Source organism: Onychostruthus taczanowskii, unplaced genomic scaffold (genome assembly GCF_017590055.1).
Source record: "Onychostruthus taczanowskii isolate IOZ18803 unplaced genomic scaffold, ASM1759005v1 scaffold5, whole genome shotgun sequence".
Classification (NCBI taxonomy): Eukaryota; Metazoa; Chordata; class Aves; order Passeriformes; family Passeridae; genus Onychostruthus; species Onychostruthus taczanowskii.
In genome coordinates this window covers 10902299-10919724 of record NW_024502568.1, presented here as the reverse complement: position 1 = coordinate 10919724, position 17426 = coordinate 10902299, and the positions used below count along the sequence as shown (strand labels likewise).

Sequence of the window (17426 nt, the reverse complement as noted above, 5' to 3'; positions counted from 1 at the left end):
GCCAAATACCAAACCTATTTGTAGCAGTGAGGATTAGTTCTAACAGGAGAACCACTGAGAGGATAAACTGATCTGAACATTTATCTAATCACTAACCATCATTCCTACTTATTAGTTTACTGTACCCCAAATGCACAGAGTACTTAATGTAATAGAGAAAGCTTGACCTGTGCCTGGAGGAACTCCCAAGACTAGGAAAGAAACTGAAATAAGATGAAACTCTAAGAAACCAATCTCAAGTTACAACCACTTCTGATAGCAGGAACATGGATCTTGGCTTTCATTCTGCAAGAACCTCTTTTAGCTGTTACTGGAACTACCCCAAAGAAAGATAACCCTCTGTCAGATAACCAGGAAGTTACACAAAACTGTAAATCTCTGCATCAACACCACAGACTACCAAGAGGAGAAGTCCTACAGGCTCTAGCACTTCATGCTCCCGGCTGTTTTGATGTTCTTGCCATCTCTGAAGGTGACTCTGTAGGCATGAGACAGCAAGTCACCTCTGGAAACTACACACACCTTCAGCTTCAGAGGAAAATCACCTTGGGAGCCAGACATCCCAACTGCCTTGACTGTGCTCCTACCAAACACAGCATACCCACGTGAACACAGACCTAATGCAACTTGCTGATGGTATCAGTACACTGCAGTTGGGGTTGGTGATTGCTGGCACCACAAACCACCACAGTGTCCCGGCACCTCAGCTCCACGCCAACATTCAGGCTGAGATGTGATCACTCTGAAGGCAATCAGTGTCCAAGATCATTACCAACCACCTCGTGCAGCTATACCCTGAAAAGTGACTCCATGGAAGTGGTATGAGGGTGAGGTAGGGAGGAAAGAGGAGTGTAGTGTTTATTTCCTTTTAACTTTCCATTTCATATGCATTCAGTGCCGTGTCAGAACACGTCCAGACATTTATTCCCCTCCCCATTTACTCTTCCTCCAAATCCCTGTCCTACAAAATTTTTCTAGGATCAGAAAATTAAGCTGAATTAGTTTCTCTTTCTTATGCACACAGAGTAATAAAAAAGGCTTTGCAATCCAAATTCTGCACTTGTGTACACCTGTGTTAACCCCATTGTCCTCAAATTATTCCCTTAACAATGGCTGTGGGTTTGTACAGGTGTAGAACAAGCCCTGTAATTAGAATTTAACAAACAATTCCAACAGCAGAGAAATAAAAAGAAAAAAAAAAAAAAGTGAGACTTCGGCTCACTCCTTGTGGCATCAACTAACACATTCAAGTAGCAGGGAGAAAAAACCCCACAAAGTCAAATTTCAAAGGTATTTAGGCATGTGCAGATGCTGGCAGGAAACTCAGGAGATTTCCAAATACTGCCCATTTTCTACTTAGATCCACAAACCAGAGCAATAGCACAGAGTATAAATGAAGAAATTGCTTCTCATTTGCACCATTTTTTCAGTATTCTCTTTAGCCTTCTTCCTGCTTCACCAAGTATTTTGCTTCCAAAATAAACTTTATAAGCTTCCTCATGGGATCACTATTTAGGCCACGATCCTACAAGTCCAAAAGCACAGACCCAGCTGGGCTGAAGACAATTCCTCAGAGGCCTGCTATGGAGACAAGCCCAGAGCATGTGCAGGACCAGGGCTTTGCACCACCAGCTCCCAGGAAGGGAAGCACCTCCAAACTGCTTCTCCAGTCAGAAACAACACCAACAGCAGGCAGAGAAGCAAAACAGGGCCAGGAAGAAAAGGACTGAAGAAATGTCACACAACAAGAAGAGGACATCAGCTGCTTTGTGTTGCCACCTCAACTAAACTTGACAGCTGCTCTTCCAGGCTGAGCTGGATTTTACACAACTGTAAAATCAAATAAAAGCTTTCTGTTGCTGTCATGAGCTCTGGCTTGCAAACACTTCAAATCAGCCTCCTCCATCCCTCTTTCTCCATGCACCAAGCCACAGCCAGGACATGGACTGTAGACCTGGTTAGGCTTTGTTGTGATGGATAACTTGGTCACAACAGTCTAATGGGAAATGTTATCCAGCTGGCAAACAAATGAGATTGACGGCTTCATAGGGCCAGCAATTACACCTCAGTGATGCAGAATTACTACAGAGAACTTAACACTGAAGATATGCCCATTACTGACAAATTTCCAAATCAAGAAATTAATTACCAGCTGAGAAAATAATGGACAAGGGCTAAGACTGAGAAAGCCACGTTTGAGAGAGGTCCATCATTTGCAACAAGTACATTCTCAACAACAATTGGTCCTGGTACAATTAGTACCACACTGGTACTCTTTCAGGATGGTAGACATTACAATTGGTCTGCAAACCATCAATGGTTGAGACAAAATAGCATCATCTAAAAATGGAGACACTGTTCAACCTGACTATGGCATTGTCCAACACACAAACCCCACTCTGTGCTCCAACAGAAGCAATTCAGCATTGCTTCCAGGAAAATTGATGTCTCCCAACTCCTCTTTGCTACTCCAAGACAACTTCCCCATGCTCAGAAAGCCCTGCCATATTCACACATCATGCTCACAGACGAGGCAACTGAACTAGAGGAGCATGTGCTGCTGAACATTAATAGGCATTTTTGAAATGCAAGCTCCAAGACAAGTAATTTTTTTATAGTTTTTAATGTTAGGGTACAGCTATGTGAAAAAAGAAGTCTGCTTTTTGCTAAAACATAAGGAGATCCAGCCAAATTCTTCATCATCATCATTAAGTGGAAAGTAACTGAAGAGGGATGAAGGGAAAAAAAAATCAAACTACACAAGAACACATGATCTCTGAGATACAATTTTCACAGCCATGACTATTTAACAATGTATCCATAACCAGCAACAAGATCTTCCTTTACAATCTGGTGCATCCATACCTTAGGAGTTCAGCACAGTTGCTGGCTGATCCCAGGTCTCCAGAAGAGAAGAGGGGAGGAGACACACAGCACTCAGGGTGCCAACAAACACCTGAGCAGCCATGCCAGAGACCTTCAAGGCATTGTGACACAGAGAAACACCAGACAGGCTGAAGACATCAGCCTAAATGGCTCCTCTCTCCCTCCCTCTGCATTCAGATGTAGAGGGGAATGAAGGGGAGGAACATAACACTGATTAAATGATTGAGTAAATTAGCCAAGGTTGCCAGAAGTAGAGATTCTACATTGTTTTGGGGAGAACAAATAAAAGGCAATCACAGAACCTAAGCAGCCTATTTAAATGAAATCGAAATTACCAACATTACACCCAGGATGATTACTTAAGAAACTCAAGGGTGTTGGTATTTTCTTTTCTTTAGAAGTAAAGGCATACAGGAAATTCAGCAGTCACATGTTCTTCCTTGGGCAAGAACACCCACACTGCTCACTCACTCATTCACTCCCATTTTAAATCTGTGCAGTGGCTGACCAAGAGGAGCCCAGACTGAGTCCTCCAGACACTCCTGCATCGTGCACAAAAACAATCCTGATTTTAACAGTTTTATTTGGCTTGTTCACAAGACTCAGTCTCATGTAATCCACGGGCCTGATCCTTCTCCTAATAAGAGCAATGGCAAAACTCCAGCTGATTCAGTAGTTCTGGACAGACCTTGCAGCAGCAAGAGGATAAACTTTAAGGGCCCAAGCCTTATCCATTCACTTTTCTTGCTTCCACAAGTAATCCTTTTAAAAATAATGGGGCTGCTCCTAAGAGTCAAACAAGCAGGACTAACAGCAGAAATCAACTGAGAAATATTTGGGGCCCCCTCTCCACCCCAGTACAAGTGCATTTTCCCAAGCATCCTCTTATTCTGGTAAATCTAATGACAGCACCAAAAAAAAAAAAAAAAAACAAAAAAAACCAACCAACCAAAAAAATAAAAATAAAAATAAAAGCAAAATGCCTAAAAATGCCATTGAAGGCAGGAAGAAGAAACCTAAGTCCTTCTTCTTTTTAAACAAGGACAATCAAATGATGAGTAGCTGAAAATGTGGCCACACACACACACTCCTTCATATACACATACATACACAGAGGCAGTTCATCAGAAGTGAATCGGAGAGAGAAAGATGAATTTGAACCCTTTATCCCCTGTCCTTTATAAAGGCTGCCACTCAGTAAACGGAGATTGCTCTAATTACTGTGACAATTCTGCACCCCGTTCAAACAACTTTTGTGCTCTGGACAGGTTTCTCTGCGAGTTTGAAATTCTTGGCCTGAGAACCACTCTTGTCTAAAAGAGGTTTCTCGTTGCAAACGCAGAATGCAACACTAACAAGTTGTCCCTCTTTTCAGCTCCTTTCATTCTCCTCTTTTCCAACTGCCTGATTCAGGGCTTAATGGAAACTTGTCAAGGCTTTTCTTCCCACAAACCCTGTAGAGCCCCAAGGCAATCTGTGCACAGAGCAACCACAGGAATCTCATATTGTCAATTAAAATTGAATAGACACCTGATAACCAAGTATGTGTTCAAGGATAGTATACATCACATGCATATACACAGATGTACCTGTGTAGCCAGTCCAATGCACACATTTGGAAACACCAGCAGCACAGCAACTCACTACTTCCCATTTACAACCCAGTGACACCCAGGTTCTAGTTTTCACTTTTTCATTCCATATTTATTAAATTTAATTTCACTTTTATGAAATTAAAAACAAAGTACTTTCAAGTACTAGTCGAGCAACAGAATACAATGGAAAATAAACTAACTGCATACACCAAGCACTTGGCCTTTAATAACCCTGGGGATTGTAAAGATATTTAGCTGCTATCCAGATAAAATAAGCTCTGTGATATTCTTTACACAGTGGTTTGTGACCAATGCAGCAGTTATGTTTGTGACGAGCTCCTGTAAGTACCTTTTTTTATTTTAATTGACACAGACATGATTTAAGCTACATTTTATGATGTAGTTTAAGAATTAATAAAAATCCCATGGGAGAATGTAACAGGGATTGAAGTAAACTGAGACATTTGGTTAATAATAATAAAAATCTCAAAGAACTTTCCAGACAGACAACTATAATCTGTAACTCCACTGAAAGGGAGAAAACCTTCCTGTAAATGTCCCATAGAAAACAAAGACAGAAACACTGACTGCCATCTTATTCTTCTGATGTGTTCATTCAAGGTCATCCCTTCCCCTGGATTCTTTAATATTGGCAAACATTTATAATAGAGCAGTTTCAACAGCTGTCTGTTCAGCCCGGGTGTAGATCAATGCATCCTCTACATGCCGACTTCCAGACCTTGCCTATGTCAGAGTAGTGGTCCTGCTTTTATAAATCTCTTAAATCTAATTAAACCAATGCAAACCTCTTATTGTCTATGCTCCCAAACCAGTTCACTCATTTAACCAAGTTAAAATTATTCAGGCTAGGGTTTAAAGCAGTTCCAAGAGAACCTTTATTAAATATTACTATCAGTTAAAAACAGGAATCAATGTAGCAGCTTTTCTCCAGAAGAGAAAAGCCTATAGTCTCAGACTTTTCCAGATCATTATTTAAGGAGTCACTGACTCCAGTGGGAGTTCGGACGTGCTCCAAGAGGTACGCCTCCACCTTTTCTTGCTCTATTTTTCCTTTTCTTAAAATAGGACAATTTGCTTCTATTGTATCAACATCCAAGAATCTCTCATATTTCCCAGAATGTCCTTTTGCAGTATTTGAAGACTGGCAATTTCTATTACTTTATTACTTCCCACGTCCTCCTTTTGCACTGTTTTTTTTTCCTTTTTTTTTTTTTCGGTGTCTCTGCTGCATCACCACCAGTAGTGAATTAAGCAGCAGAGAATGATTTTGTTGTATACAGCATCTTTCATGCCACAGATGGTTTGGAAAGACCTACAAAGCTGTGAGATACACAGAAGTTGAGCACATTTATATATTCACACTTGGTAGCCATAGACATGCAATTGTATTTCCCATGGAGCCTAGGGCACTAAAACCTGTTCTGCCAAGAGGGGAGAACAGTTAGGCAGGACTAATTGTGCCAGTAGGAAGAACAAAATGGTTAAGTCCAACAAGAGCTGCTCCTGAATTCAGCCTCACTCCCTAGCTGAATGCCTGCAGGAGTTTGTTACCCAAAACATCTGACCCCAAAAAGAAACTGCCCTCCCATCTTCTCCCTCCTTGCACTTCCTTCACCAAGCAGCAAAGGCATTCCAAACAACATAAATCCATTCTCCACTCAAAGCCTACTTGGCTCCTATAATTTCTATCATTTTCCTGTCATAATTTCTTCTTTGCTGAAGCCAGCAGCATATGAGTCAGAGAACAATCATTAACTTTTACAACTTCCATACAAATCCACCTACTCATATTAGAAAAGCAGAACTGACATGCAACACAGCCTCGGACCCAACCCTGATCCTGCCAGGATGCTCCACACTTCTGTGGGAAATACTGCAGAAGAAGGAGCTCATTCAAGAATGCACCACTGGAAATGTAACTTGACTTCTCCCACCCGCCCTCCTCCAGGAGCAAAAGACTAGGATGAAGGAGCAATACATCAATATCATATTCAGTTGAGCTTGGCATTCTCAATGCCTTCATCCACTTTTGAAGAACTTGGCCATTGGTTCAAGACACACGGGGCCTGATGCAAAGCCCTTCGTTATTAATAGAAGCCTTTTTTCCACTGACTTCAATGGATCTTGGACCAAGCCCAAGGAAGACAAGATTTCACAGCAGTAAGAGTGACACACATTCTTCGCATTGAAAAAAAAAAAAAAAGCAAAAGAAACAATACGAAGCATTTACGATGTCAATCTATATAGCACAGTTTTGTTTGTGTTTTGCCTTTTTAAAATAGGCTCTAGGCTGTTGGATTAGTGCACCCAAGGTCTCTCTGAAGGTGGAAGGAATCACAGACAGATACAAAATGCTATGGTGAGGTACATAGCAATCCCAGTACCTCCCTCAACTAGGATATAGAGGCATCCTCTACCACCACATTTCTTCTAAGTTGCTGCAGCCACACTTTAAAGTGTCCCAGCACTATAAACTCCTCCAGTAACAGCTACAGTATTACCCATGATGAATTAATTTATATTAATATGGCTATCACGCGCATTTCCATATGAAACCCATTGTTCTGGAACATTAATAAAAACCTCACTAAGTGAAGTAACATGGTACCCCGACACTTAGTTTAAAGATATTTAAAATAAATACATTTAGAACAAAATTGCTAATATCTTTATTTTATCATATTTGGCACAGCAAGCCGAAATCCAGTTATCTTCTCAGTACATATTTATAGCATCGCCCGTTCCCATTCATTCTGCATTTTCTTAGAGAATCTGCTGTACCCTACATCTGCAATTCATTGACTTTACAATTTACCACATGTTGAGATGGAGAGGTCTCAGCTCCATTTGAATCACTGCACAAATATGCAAGTGATTTATCGTTTTAAAACTAAAGACTGCAGAAGAACGACTCCACTTTTCCTGAACATTACTCCTTCTGGCAGACCATGAACAATTACAGCGCGTACTAATTAAGCTCTGTAAATGTGCTGTGCCCTGCTAATGCCTACCAGGCCTCAAATTTAGTTGCATGAAGCCAAACTTCAGCCAGCGACTTAACTCATTCAGCACTGCCCAGTTGCCTGAGCGTGACCCCACAAAGAATAAGGGTCGAGGGTTTAGCCAACCTAAAACAAAGGCGTGAGACTGAACAGATTTTTGCCGGAAAGAATCACAGGGGGGAGATGCTGGAGGGGGTGGGAAGCATCTTGGGAATGAGAGGAACATCCTTGTTGATAACCTGTTAAAAAGGTACAATACCACACCAGCTTTGCAGCGCAGTGCTGGGGGATTCGGATCTGTCCCTGGGGGCTAATAAGTCACAGCGCTCCATTGATTAGGGAAATGCATAAAACCTTCAACAAAACTGTACAGCTATTTGTGGAAGAGCTGAATTGACAGCCCTCTTTTTTTTTTTTTTTAAGTCAGGCTTTACATGGCTCTAGAAGAAAAACATATGGCTAAAGGAGTGCAGCTTTCCACCACACACATAAGCCTGCCTTTTTGTTAAATTAGTCTCCAAGCACAACAGTAACCTAGGGGGAACCTGAAATCAACTGCTGGAGAAATTAAAGCTAAAAGTAATACCTAGCCATATTTGAGTAATCACATTATCTTGTTAAAACACACACACGCCCCAGCACAGACAGGACAGCAGCACTTCAAATCTGACCGTCCACTCTAGCAAAGCCTGCGTAACGGGGAGTGAGCCGAGAACAAGGAGCTCCGCTGAGCCAAGCACTGTTTCTTCTCGGGCCCCAGACTCTCCTGACACTTAAGAGTCAATCCCCAGATCCCAAGCTTCCCCTCCAACCATCCATTCAAATACTGGCGTTTCCCCCCACCCCCCAAGTTTCTACAATTTCTCCTCACGCTCCAACATCCCTCCTTTGTCCTCCAATTACTCTCCAGTGGCCCCCCTGCTCTCGCAGTGCCTCCCCCCAGTTAACCCCTCCCAAAACACCACCCCGTGCACGTCCCCCTGCTCCCCTCCACGCTGACCTACATGTCCATCCCACATTGTCCCTTCCAGCCGGACACAGGGCTTCTCCCCTAAAAACTGCCTCTAACCTCAACATCTTCATTCATTCAGCGCATGTTTTCCCTTAACGTGGGGTTTTGCTGCTTTCTAAGAGGCCCTGTTCTGTACACACAAACCAGTCTAATATCTGTATTTCCAAGCATCCTCCTTCTGCATAAAAGCCGAGGCAGGTTTTCTTTCGTCCCCAGCTCAGCGGTGTGTGAGAAAATTAAAGGACATTTCCAGGTGTCATCTGTCTTTAAATGTTTGCTTGTGCCGGTATCTAGGAAATACTGCACAATACTGCTGAGACCTCTGTAAAGGACATGAGCCGTGCTAAACTTCTCCCCTCCTTCAGCCTGGCTGCATCACCCACTGCCCAGCCTCTACAGCACCACAAGCGTTAATTATAAACTTCGGAGCCTACGTAACAAAAAAAAAGCACAAACATAAACCGGCGGTTGGGAGGAGCAGCAGAAATATTCTTCGCTTTTAGGTGGGGAGAGAAAGGATTTCCATATCTCCCCCACACACCCCCAGCACCACACTTCATCTCTCATTGCTTATAATTAGTGAAAGAAATTTGACCCACTGCCAGTGTCTGTGGACCTTGGATATTATAAGGCCAGCGTGGCGTCAAATATCTTAACATTCATAAGTGTTATAGGCTGTAAATAAACCCCGTGGATTTATGACCCTGCCGTGCTTGCCAGCAAACGACTGTGGCACATTTCTTTCAGCAGACCTGTCGAGGTGCAAGTTTGCCTTTGGTTGTAAAATTAACCATTTCCTTCACAAATGTGCCCAATTAAAAGTCAAAGTTTTAAGGCTTGCTTACATATTTGCCAGGACATGGGACTAAGGAGACACCCAGGGAACACAGCTTTAAACATCCCCCCAAACCTTACAACTCCCTCCAAAGCAAAACTTCTCACAACAGCCCCAATGTGCAAGGCAAGTGTCTGATTTCACCAAAAAGCCCTGAAAAAAACCCAAGCTGACAACCTGACCGCTGTTACATTTCTACGTGCCTATCTCCAGCCCTCATTTTTGGCTGCTCTGAGGCTGGGGGGAGCAGGCGTCTCCCCCCAGGCTGTGCCTGGAGAAGGATCTCCTCCCTTCCCCCAGGATAATGTCATCTGCTTCCTGTGTAGGAGAGCATTTGCTAAATCCAGGTTGTCTCATGCTTAACTGCCAATAATCCAACTTCCACATAACTCCCAGACAGCTGGGAAAAGGTCCTTAGAGTTTTTAGTCATGGTATAGAAACACACGTCCACACAAAAAATCTGCAGCTGTCCTTTTTCTCTACACCACATTTTTTATCTGATTTTGGGGCCCACTCACGAAAGTCCTGACAAATTTAAAACATTTTTACCTACATTCTGGTTTACAAGCGCCAGTGAAAGCTGCAACATATTCCTTCCCCCCCTCCATCTTCAGCTGACAAATCAGCACATACTTACTTGAACAAAAAATGAAGGGGAAGAAGGGAAAAAATAAACCACACCACCCTATTCAACATCCTCAGTCGCTGTATGAATGCATTCAAAAAACCTGGAAAGGCATCTCCTGTATTTTTTTTCACTACAGATCAGCCACTGGTGCACCTATTAAAATTGTTCGATTTCCAAAGCAAATATTATTTTTAATGAAGTGCAGTCCTGCAATTATCCTGTACACTCAAGTAACAGTACTGCATTATATTGTTTTGCAAGGTCCCAGAAACATGAAACTTTTCTCTAGCTAATTTTCATAGCCCCCTGAAGAGAAACTGATGGAGTAAGCAGCGCAGCATTTGCTCCAGAATAAAATCTTATCAAGTTAAAAAAAAAAAAAAAGAAGAAGAAAGAAAAATAAAAAAAGAAAAAAAGAAAAAAAAAACCATAGCATTAAAAATAAATCAGCTTCTTTCCTGCAAGTAAGTTAACAAACAGTCTGTTTGCCACTGTATACCAGCTATGCTAATGCTATAGCAGAGTGATTCAGCAATCTACCTAATTAAGCACGAGGAAAGTTTCTTTTATGGAGGCTCCATTTGATTTACACCACAGGATGATCAGTTCTTATTTAACAGCTTGTTTTTACACAAGTCCAGAAACTTTATTAAAAGCATGTCCATTCATTTTTTTTTTAAACAAAGCAAATAATTCACTCTCCACTGAATAGCTCTGTATCATAAAGTACCAAAGTGCTGACATATTAAGTTGTATCTACATTATTAAACTAGTTGGTGGACATTAATACTATAATCCATACTGCAGACATTAAACCTCAACCATAAAGATTAGTAAAGAATTAATACTGTCACATCGAGACTGAAACCTTAACACTCCAGCCATAAATATTTCTGAAGGAGATGAAAAACAATTAGCATAAACACCAAAGAAGGGCAAGAACACCTGTTCTTTTTCAGGGCGATAAGCATTTTATTGTTCTCTATTTAAAATGTAATGACCTGTGTAATTACAGTAATATTACATTGTATTGCAAGGGCTTGGAATGTCACACTTTGAAAAGTGTTGTCAAAACAATTGGAGGGAGGGGAAAAAAAAAAGGACCACCATTAACCCTTCACACCCCAAGGACTAAAGCTTTTGTATTGCGAAGGATTACATTGTTTGATTCAGTAGATAAAGAAAAACGTCAATTTCTCAAGGCAATTAACAAAAAATGTTTCCTCCTAAATATAAAAATCAAGGCGATGGGGCTGCTCTCCCCCACAGCTATTCCCAGCTCCCAAACTTCGGGGCCAAACACAAGCTTATCCCTACAGTCCCACTCAGGCAGCAACAACTTAGGGGAAAGGAAGATGCAACAACACTAGTAAAAATAAGAGCATCCGCCAGCAGGGCTTTCTCACATTACACTGCATCTATCTGCTTACCAAAAGCATTAACCAAGCTCCAAATTTAAGCTAAAAATCAAGTACACCACTTCTGTGTTTTCCAACTCTGAAAGGAAACCAGTCTCCTTTATTATCCATAACATGCAGCCACCCCAGTCCCTCCACAAGTGCAGGGATGGAATGGTGCTCCCAGATGCATCACTTCATCACTATTTGACTAGATCTCTACTTAATAACATCTATTCTCATAAGCACACTACAGTATTCTATCAATAGCAAGATTAGCATGCAAAGAAAAATCTTTGATTTGTAAAAATAAAATTATTCCTATCAACCTTGATAAAGAGTTTGCAGCATTTAAAGCATTATCCTTGAGAAAAGATTACTCCTCATAAGCAGATTTTATGATGCTTCATAATTCTTCACATTCCTGAAGCAGTAAAGGAGAAATTGCTGCCCACAAGTTTGCTCTTGAACAGACAATTACAGGTACACTTAAAAAACACAATAATCCCACTCCACCCCCAAATAAAGCAACAAAAAAAAAATCCAGGAAAAAAAAAAAACCACAACAAAAAAACCACACCCACAGACTTTTAAGATTGTACAACAGCAAAAGGAAAAGAAAAACAATTTTGCTACATATCTGCATCACCTCTTTACCTTGCATGCTCTGACAATCAACAAATATGGCTCCAGGAAAAACTACATAAATAAAAATAAAATTCGTAATTATGCAGAACCATCTATACCTTTCCAACGCCTATTTAAAAATAAAATAAAATCAAACAGGAAAGAGAAAGATCTAGTTCATCTGGAATTGAAAGCTGGTACAGCAGAGAACTAGAATCCACCTAAAAATAGTGTGTGACAGACAACAGCTATCCCGCTGAATCTTTATAATATTCTGTTCTCAGGCCTAAATAAACAACTTTAATTTTTCCTGGCTATAATTAAGTGGCAGGCAAACAAACAAGCATACGGAATGTGAAAGAATAAGGTTAAGAAGATAGGAGAAGGTTGCTGGAGCCTGGATGTGGAAATAAGAAAATTGCCTATTGAGTGTGGAAATATCCTTTCAGAATTCATCTGATAACACAAGCAGGCCACCTGCTATACCAACAATAAACCAACCTGTAAGCTTTTGTACAGCACCTTTAATTCACAGGAACCCAACATTCCTATGGAGGCCTTTTTTAAGGGTGGGGGAGCAAGGGGAGGAATGCTTCAGGACAGCTAACTGCTGAAGGATCCTACCCCACATGCTAAGGGAAAAGGGATCAGTAATAAAGGTAATGAGGAAAAAAGAGCTGGAGCTGTTGTAAGAAAAATGCTTTAAGAAAAAGGCAGCAGAGGTGTGCTTCCGATTAGCCTGCACTTGGAACAGTGGAATGCATTGAAGGTAAAAAACGAGGGAAAAAAAAAAAAAAGGAACACAAAGCTTCACAATTTTTAACAAAGTGACATGGAACAAAGATTGTTTTGCCATCTGGATTCTGGTACTTATGGAATTTGGAATTTATCACCATCATCCATATACATGTGGGCGACCATATTCAAAAGAAAAAATTTAATGCATTCAGCCCCTGAATTCCCCTCCCCATCATTACAATTGCAAACTGCAGTCACCCCTCTGCTACTGTCCCAGAAATCACCTCCTCACAAAAAGAACCTCACAAGCTTCCAAAATAAAACTCTGCCACAGCCCTAAACATATGCAAAGTCAGAAAACCTTCCTCACAACCTCCCTGTCACTCTACATTTACTAATCTGTGTCTACTGACGTTTTACTAAGTGAAAACAAGACTGACCCGATGTTTAATATTTTAATGCTTTAAAACACTTGTAGATCTGATATACTGAAGTTGTCCAAGCCCTCAGTCATTAGTACGGCTTCAACATCTACCCAACAGTAGATCTATTATTGTAAATCGCTATCTCGTGTTACCACAAGGAAAAAAAAAAGTGTATAAACACACATGGTGATGGTGGGAACGCTTCAGACTCAGAAACACCCCGAAGAAACAAAACAGCAACGCTAAAGCCATCAGTAGGAATCAGTGGTGTTTGGAAGCCCCAGTGGATTTACCCATTCAAAATGAAAAAATTTTTAAACTCTTTAAAAAAGGAAAGGAAAGGTGACACTTGAGAAATCTGATGTCAGAGTAGAGCACACCGTGGGTGACACTACGAGCGGGGAAAACAGCTGGGACTACAAACCCACCAGCACACCCCAAAGTTTCCTGGGATCTGGACTAAACCTCGCTCTAGCTGCAGGAACACGCAGACCTGCACCCTCTGCTAGTGAACCCCAAGTTGGGGGTGGAAAAAAAAAAAAAAAGGAAAAAAAAAACCCAACAACAAAAAACCGGACGCTTTCAGCAAATTGTTTTCCTGCCAGCATACTTCCAAGAGGAATTTTGCTCGACTTGTCTGATTATTTTTTGCGCTGCTGTTGTTGTTGCCAGAGCCAAGCGAGGCGAGTTGTTTCCGGACTCAGCCCTGTGCCCCGAGCGCGGCTCCCCCCGCTCCGCAGCGGGACGGAGCCGCTCCCCGGGCACGGCCCCGGCCCCGCCGGGCAGGGCAGCGGCGCTCGGCCCCCGCACGCCGCGGGGCGCGGATCGGGGCGGCCGGACCGGGCTGAGCCCGGGCACAACTCGCGGCACCCACGGCCCGAAGGGGCACAATGAAATCGCCGCTCCCGCAGGCCGGGGCGGGCGAGGGCAGGAGAGGGTTAAGGGGGAGGAAAGGGGAGGGGGAGCCGGCCCAGCCGCCACGGAGGAGGGCAGAAGGCGACGGATCACCATGGAAAACGAGGAGTTTGGAGGAGCGGATCGCAGGCTCGGCCGGGAAAAAAATAACTCCCCTCCCCAAGGAAGGGGAGAGGAGACGAGAGAGAAGGGAAAGAGAGGGGAGGAAAAAAACCCCAAACCCAAACTTCCTTTTAAAAATTTGTTTCCAGTTTTGTTTTGAGGCTGAAATAGACATTGTTTGGAATTTCTTTGCTTCTTTCCTTCCCCACCCCCCCGCAGCGGAGGTTACAAGGGCTCAAAAAAAAAAAAACTGCCCACAAAACTGAAAGTAAAAAAAATAACAACAAACAAGAAAAAGACAAGAAATAAAAGAGGGAAAAAGGAAAAAAAAAAAAAAAAGAATATGGCGAAGTGTAAACAATCCCCTCCCGGCGCGGCCCGCGGAGTTTGGAAAGTTTGCGGCGCGGGGGAGGGGGCGGCGGCAGGGCCGGGGCGAGCGGGGCACCGGGAGCGCGGCGGCGGCGGGAGCCGGGCAAGGAGCGGGGGGGAGAGGAAAGAGAGGGGGGAAAAAAAAAAGCACTTACCGTTCTCGCCGTCGGAGAGAGCGATCCATTGGGCAGATACGGGCTGCTGAGGTCGGGGATCATTATAAAGGGATAACCCGGGTATGGTGGGCCCTTAAACAACCCTCCATCTTGCCTCTTCGCAGCTAACATGGCGGGGAGACACGAGCGGGAGCGGGGAAGGAAGGGGGCAACAGGGGGAAGAGAAGGGAGGAGAAGGGGGGAAGGAAAAGTTTTTTTAGCAAGTGTCCCCAAAAGAGGAGCCGGGCGCCCGGCGGAGGGGCGGCGGTGCGGGGCGGGCGGCGGTGCCGGCCGGGCCCGCGTACTCACCTTCCTCTAAACTTTCCCGGGATTTATCTCTGAAAGTTTCGGACCGAGGCGGGGGCCGCCGCTCCGCCTGGGAGCGAGCCGGGGGTCGGCGTGGGGCAGTTGGGGAAGGGGGTGATTGGGGTGGCGAGGATGTTTTTTGGGGGGTGGGGGGGAGAAGGGAGAAGAGGAGGCACAGCGCGGCCCCCGCCCGCCGCCCCGAAACGGCCCCGCGGGGGGCTTCCCCCGTACCTCCGAGTCTGAGGAGCTGTTTTGATTCGTTTCTGATTCATTGACGAGAGACGACTTGACATCAGCTAAATCCCTCTCCGCCGAGGAGTTCTCGGAGATCTTCTCCTCCTGCTCCCCTTCGTCTTTGAAAGAGATCAGTTCATCGTTGGCGCCCAGGTCGTCCCCTCCACCGCCGTTCAGCTGCGGCATTTTCCTCCTGCTTCACCCCACCAGCAGCATGGGGGGGAGAAGGGAGAAGAGGAGGAATGAAAGGCGAAAAAGAAGGGAGAGGTGCGGGGAGAAGGTGGAAGGGGAGACAAACAGAACAAAACAGAAGGCATCGTTACAAGTTGGTGCCGCGGAGAAAGTTGGGCGCCGGCGGGAGCGAAAAAAAAAAAAAAAAAAGGAGGGGAATGGGGGGGGAAAAGGAAAAAGAAGAGGGGGGGGGGAAAGTTTGCACCAAAAAAAGAAGAGTCCAAGGTGAAAGTTTCTTTTTTTTCCCCTTCTCTTTCCTCCTGGGGAGGGGAAAAGAGGGAGGAGGAGGGGAGGGAAATGTCTCTTCTTTGCTCCTTTGCACCAGTGACTTTAGGCTTCTTCCTTTCCTTCTTCGGGATTTTCTCTTTCTTTCTTCCCGGGAGCTGCTCGGCGTGCACTGCGCGCACACGCACACCCGCGCACGCACTCGCGGAAAAATTAATAATAATAAAAAATATATAAACCGGGGGGAGGGGGGAGCAGCGGGGGGGAGGGGGGTTAAAAAAAAAAATAATGCAACAAACCAAGCCCAGAAGTCAGCTGTGACGGGGGGGCAGTCGCCGCGGATATGGGGAGCCTGTGCCGCTCGGGTTTGAGTGAGTTGAAGTTGGACTGAGAGCTTTTCAGTTCAAAGGCGGCGCTGATTGACAGATAGAAAAAGGGGGATCGAAATCCGGAGGAACGGAGAAGTCTGGGATCCGGGATTATTGACAGGGAGCGAGAAACACACCAGGCACTTAATGAGATGCAGGAGAGGGCGGGGGCTCCCCGGTGACGTCTGCATAAATAAACAGGTCTGGGGCGCGGGAGGGGGAGGAGGAGGGTGGGGGAAGTAGGAAACTAACAATGATCCTTTTTGGCATGGGAGCGGGAGCGCGAGGGGAGGGCAGCGGGGGCGGGGGCGCCGCTGGGGGGGCCGGCACGCAAAGGGAGGGGGGAGAGGTTGGCAAAAAAAAAAAAAAAAAAATTCAAAAATTGTGCGCCGTAGCTCAGAGCTGCGGGACGGGGGGAGAGAGGGGAAAAACACTAGAACGGGTGTCCCTGACTCCGCGCTCCGGGAGCGCCAACTTCTACATTCTGGACATTAATAAACATATCATTCCCCCCGCAGCCCGGGTTCTCCTGAAGGATGTTTGTGTGCCCTTATTATTTGGGTACATGTGACGGCAGGGTGGTGCGGAGGGTGCTTTTTTTAAACCGTTAACATTTTTCATGCCACTCGTTGGAGGTAAGAAACTCCAATCATAATAAACACTAGAATATAGTAAAAGCCTTTTTTTTTTTTTTTTTTTTTTTGAGCAGCACTGGGTCTTTGCATTTATTATGGTTATAACACGCAGGATGAAAATGTGTGAGATCACTCGCTGAAGATCAGATATTTCCAAATTATCTTATAGTAAGGCATAATGTTTTCTGGTAAAAAAAAAAAAAAAAAAAAAAAAGAGTAGGAAAAGGAATGTGACTGCTAAGAAGTTAATTAGCATGGCAGGACGGAGAATCAAGGACTCCCAGACTTCAGAAGTGAAAAGTTGTGGCGGCGTAAACATCACGCTGCTGCTGGGGGGGAATCAAAGGGAAGGGGGGTCCGCGGTCCGGCCGCGGGGTCCGGCCGGGGCTGCGGGGGCACCGCGCGGGGCTCTGCCCGCACGGCAACGAAACGGGGAGCAGAGTCATGCGGATGCGAGAAATGGCATCTGTGCCCCGAATCTAATGTGGCGAGGGGAAGGGGAAAACAAATTGATCTTCCAGCAGTGACAAATTGTAACAATGGCCGAGTCAATTGGAAACTTTAACATGGGCAAGGAACAAAAGGAGGGGAGTGGGGAGGGGGGCGGGGGGGAGACAGTAATTTCAATGGGAATTAGTAAATTGCCTAATGGAAATGGTGTTTGAAAGCAAGGGACAGGCTGTACTAAATAATCCAAACATTCCTCCAGAAATCTAACC

At 44.3% G+C, this 17426-nt stretch overlaps 1 protein-coding gene across 4 annotated transcripts in view; it reads right to left on the bottom strand.

The window, feature by feature from the left end:
- Positions 1-16247, bottom strand: part of TCF7L2 (transcription factor 7 like 2) — a 172644-nt gene extending 156397 nt beyond the window's left edge. For all 4 annotated transcript variants that reach the window (XM_041415733.1, XM_041415735.1, XM_041415734.1 and 1 more), the window contains exons 1-4: positions 16004-16247; positions 15246-15441; positions 15018-15084; positions 14709-14833 (exon numbers count right to left, since the gene is read on the bottom strand). In XM_041415733.1, coding sequence (XP_041271667.1) covers positions 14709-14833; positions 15018-15084; positions 15246-15434 — 381 coding nt within the window. In that variant the 5' untranslated portion in view covers positions 15435-15441; positions 16004-16247. The remainder of the gene's footprint in view (positions 1-14708; positions 14834-15017; positions 15085-15245; positions 15442-16003) is intronic.
- Between the last annotated feature and the right edge of the window lie 1179 nt (positions 16248-17426).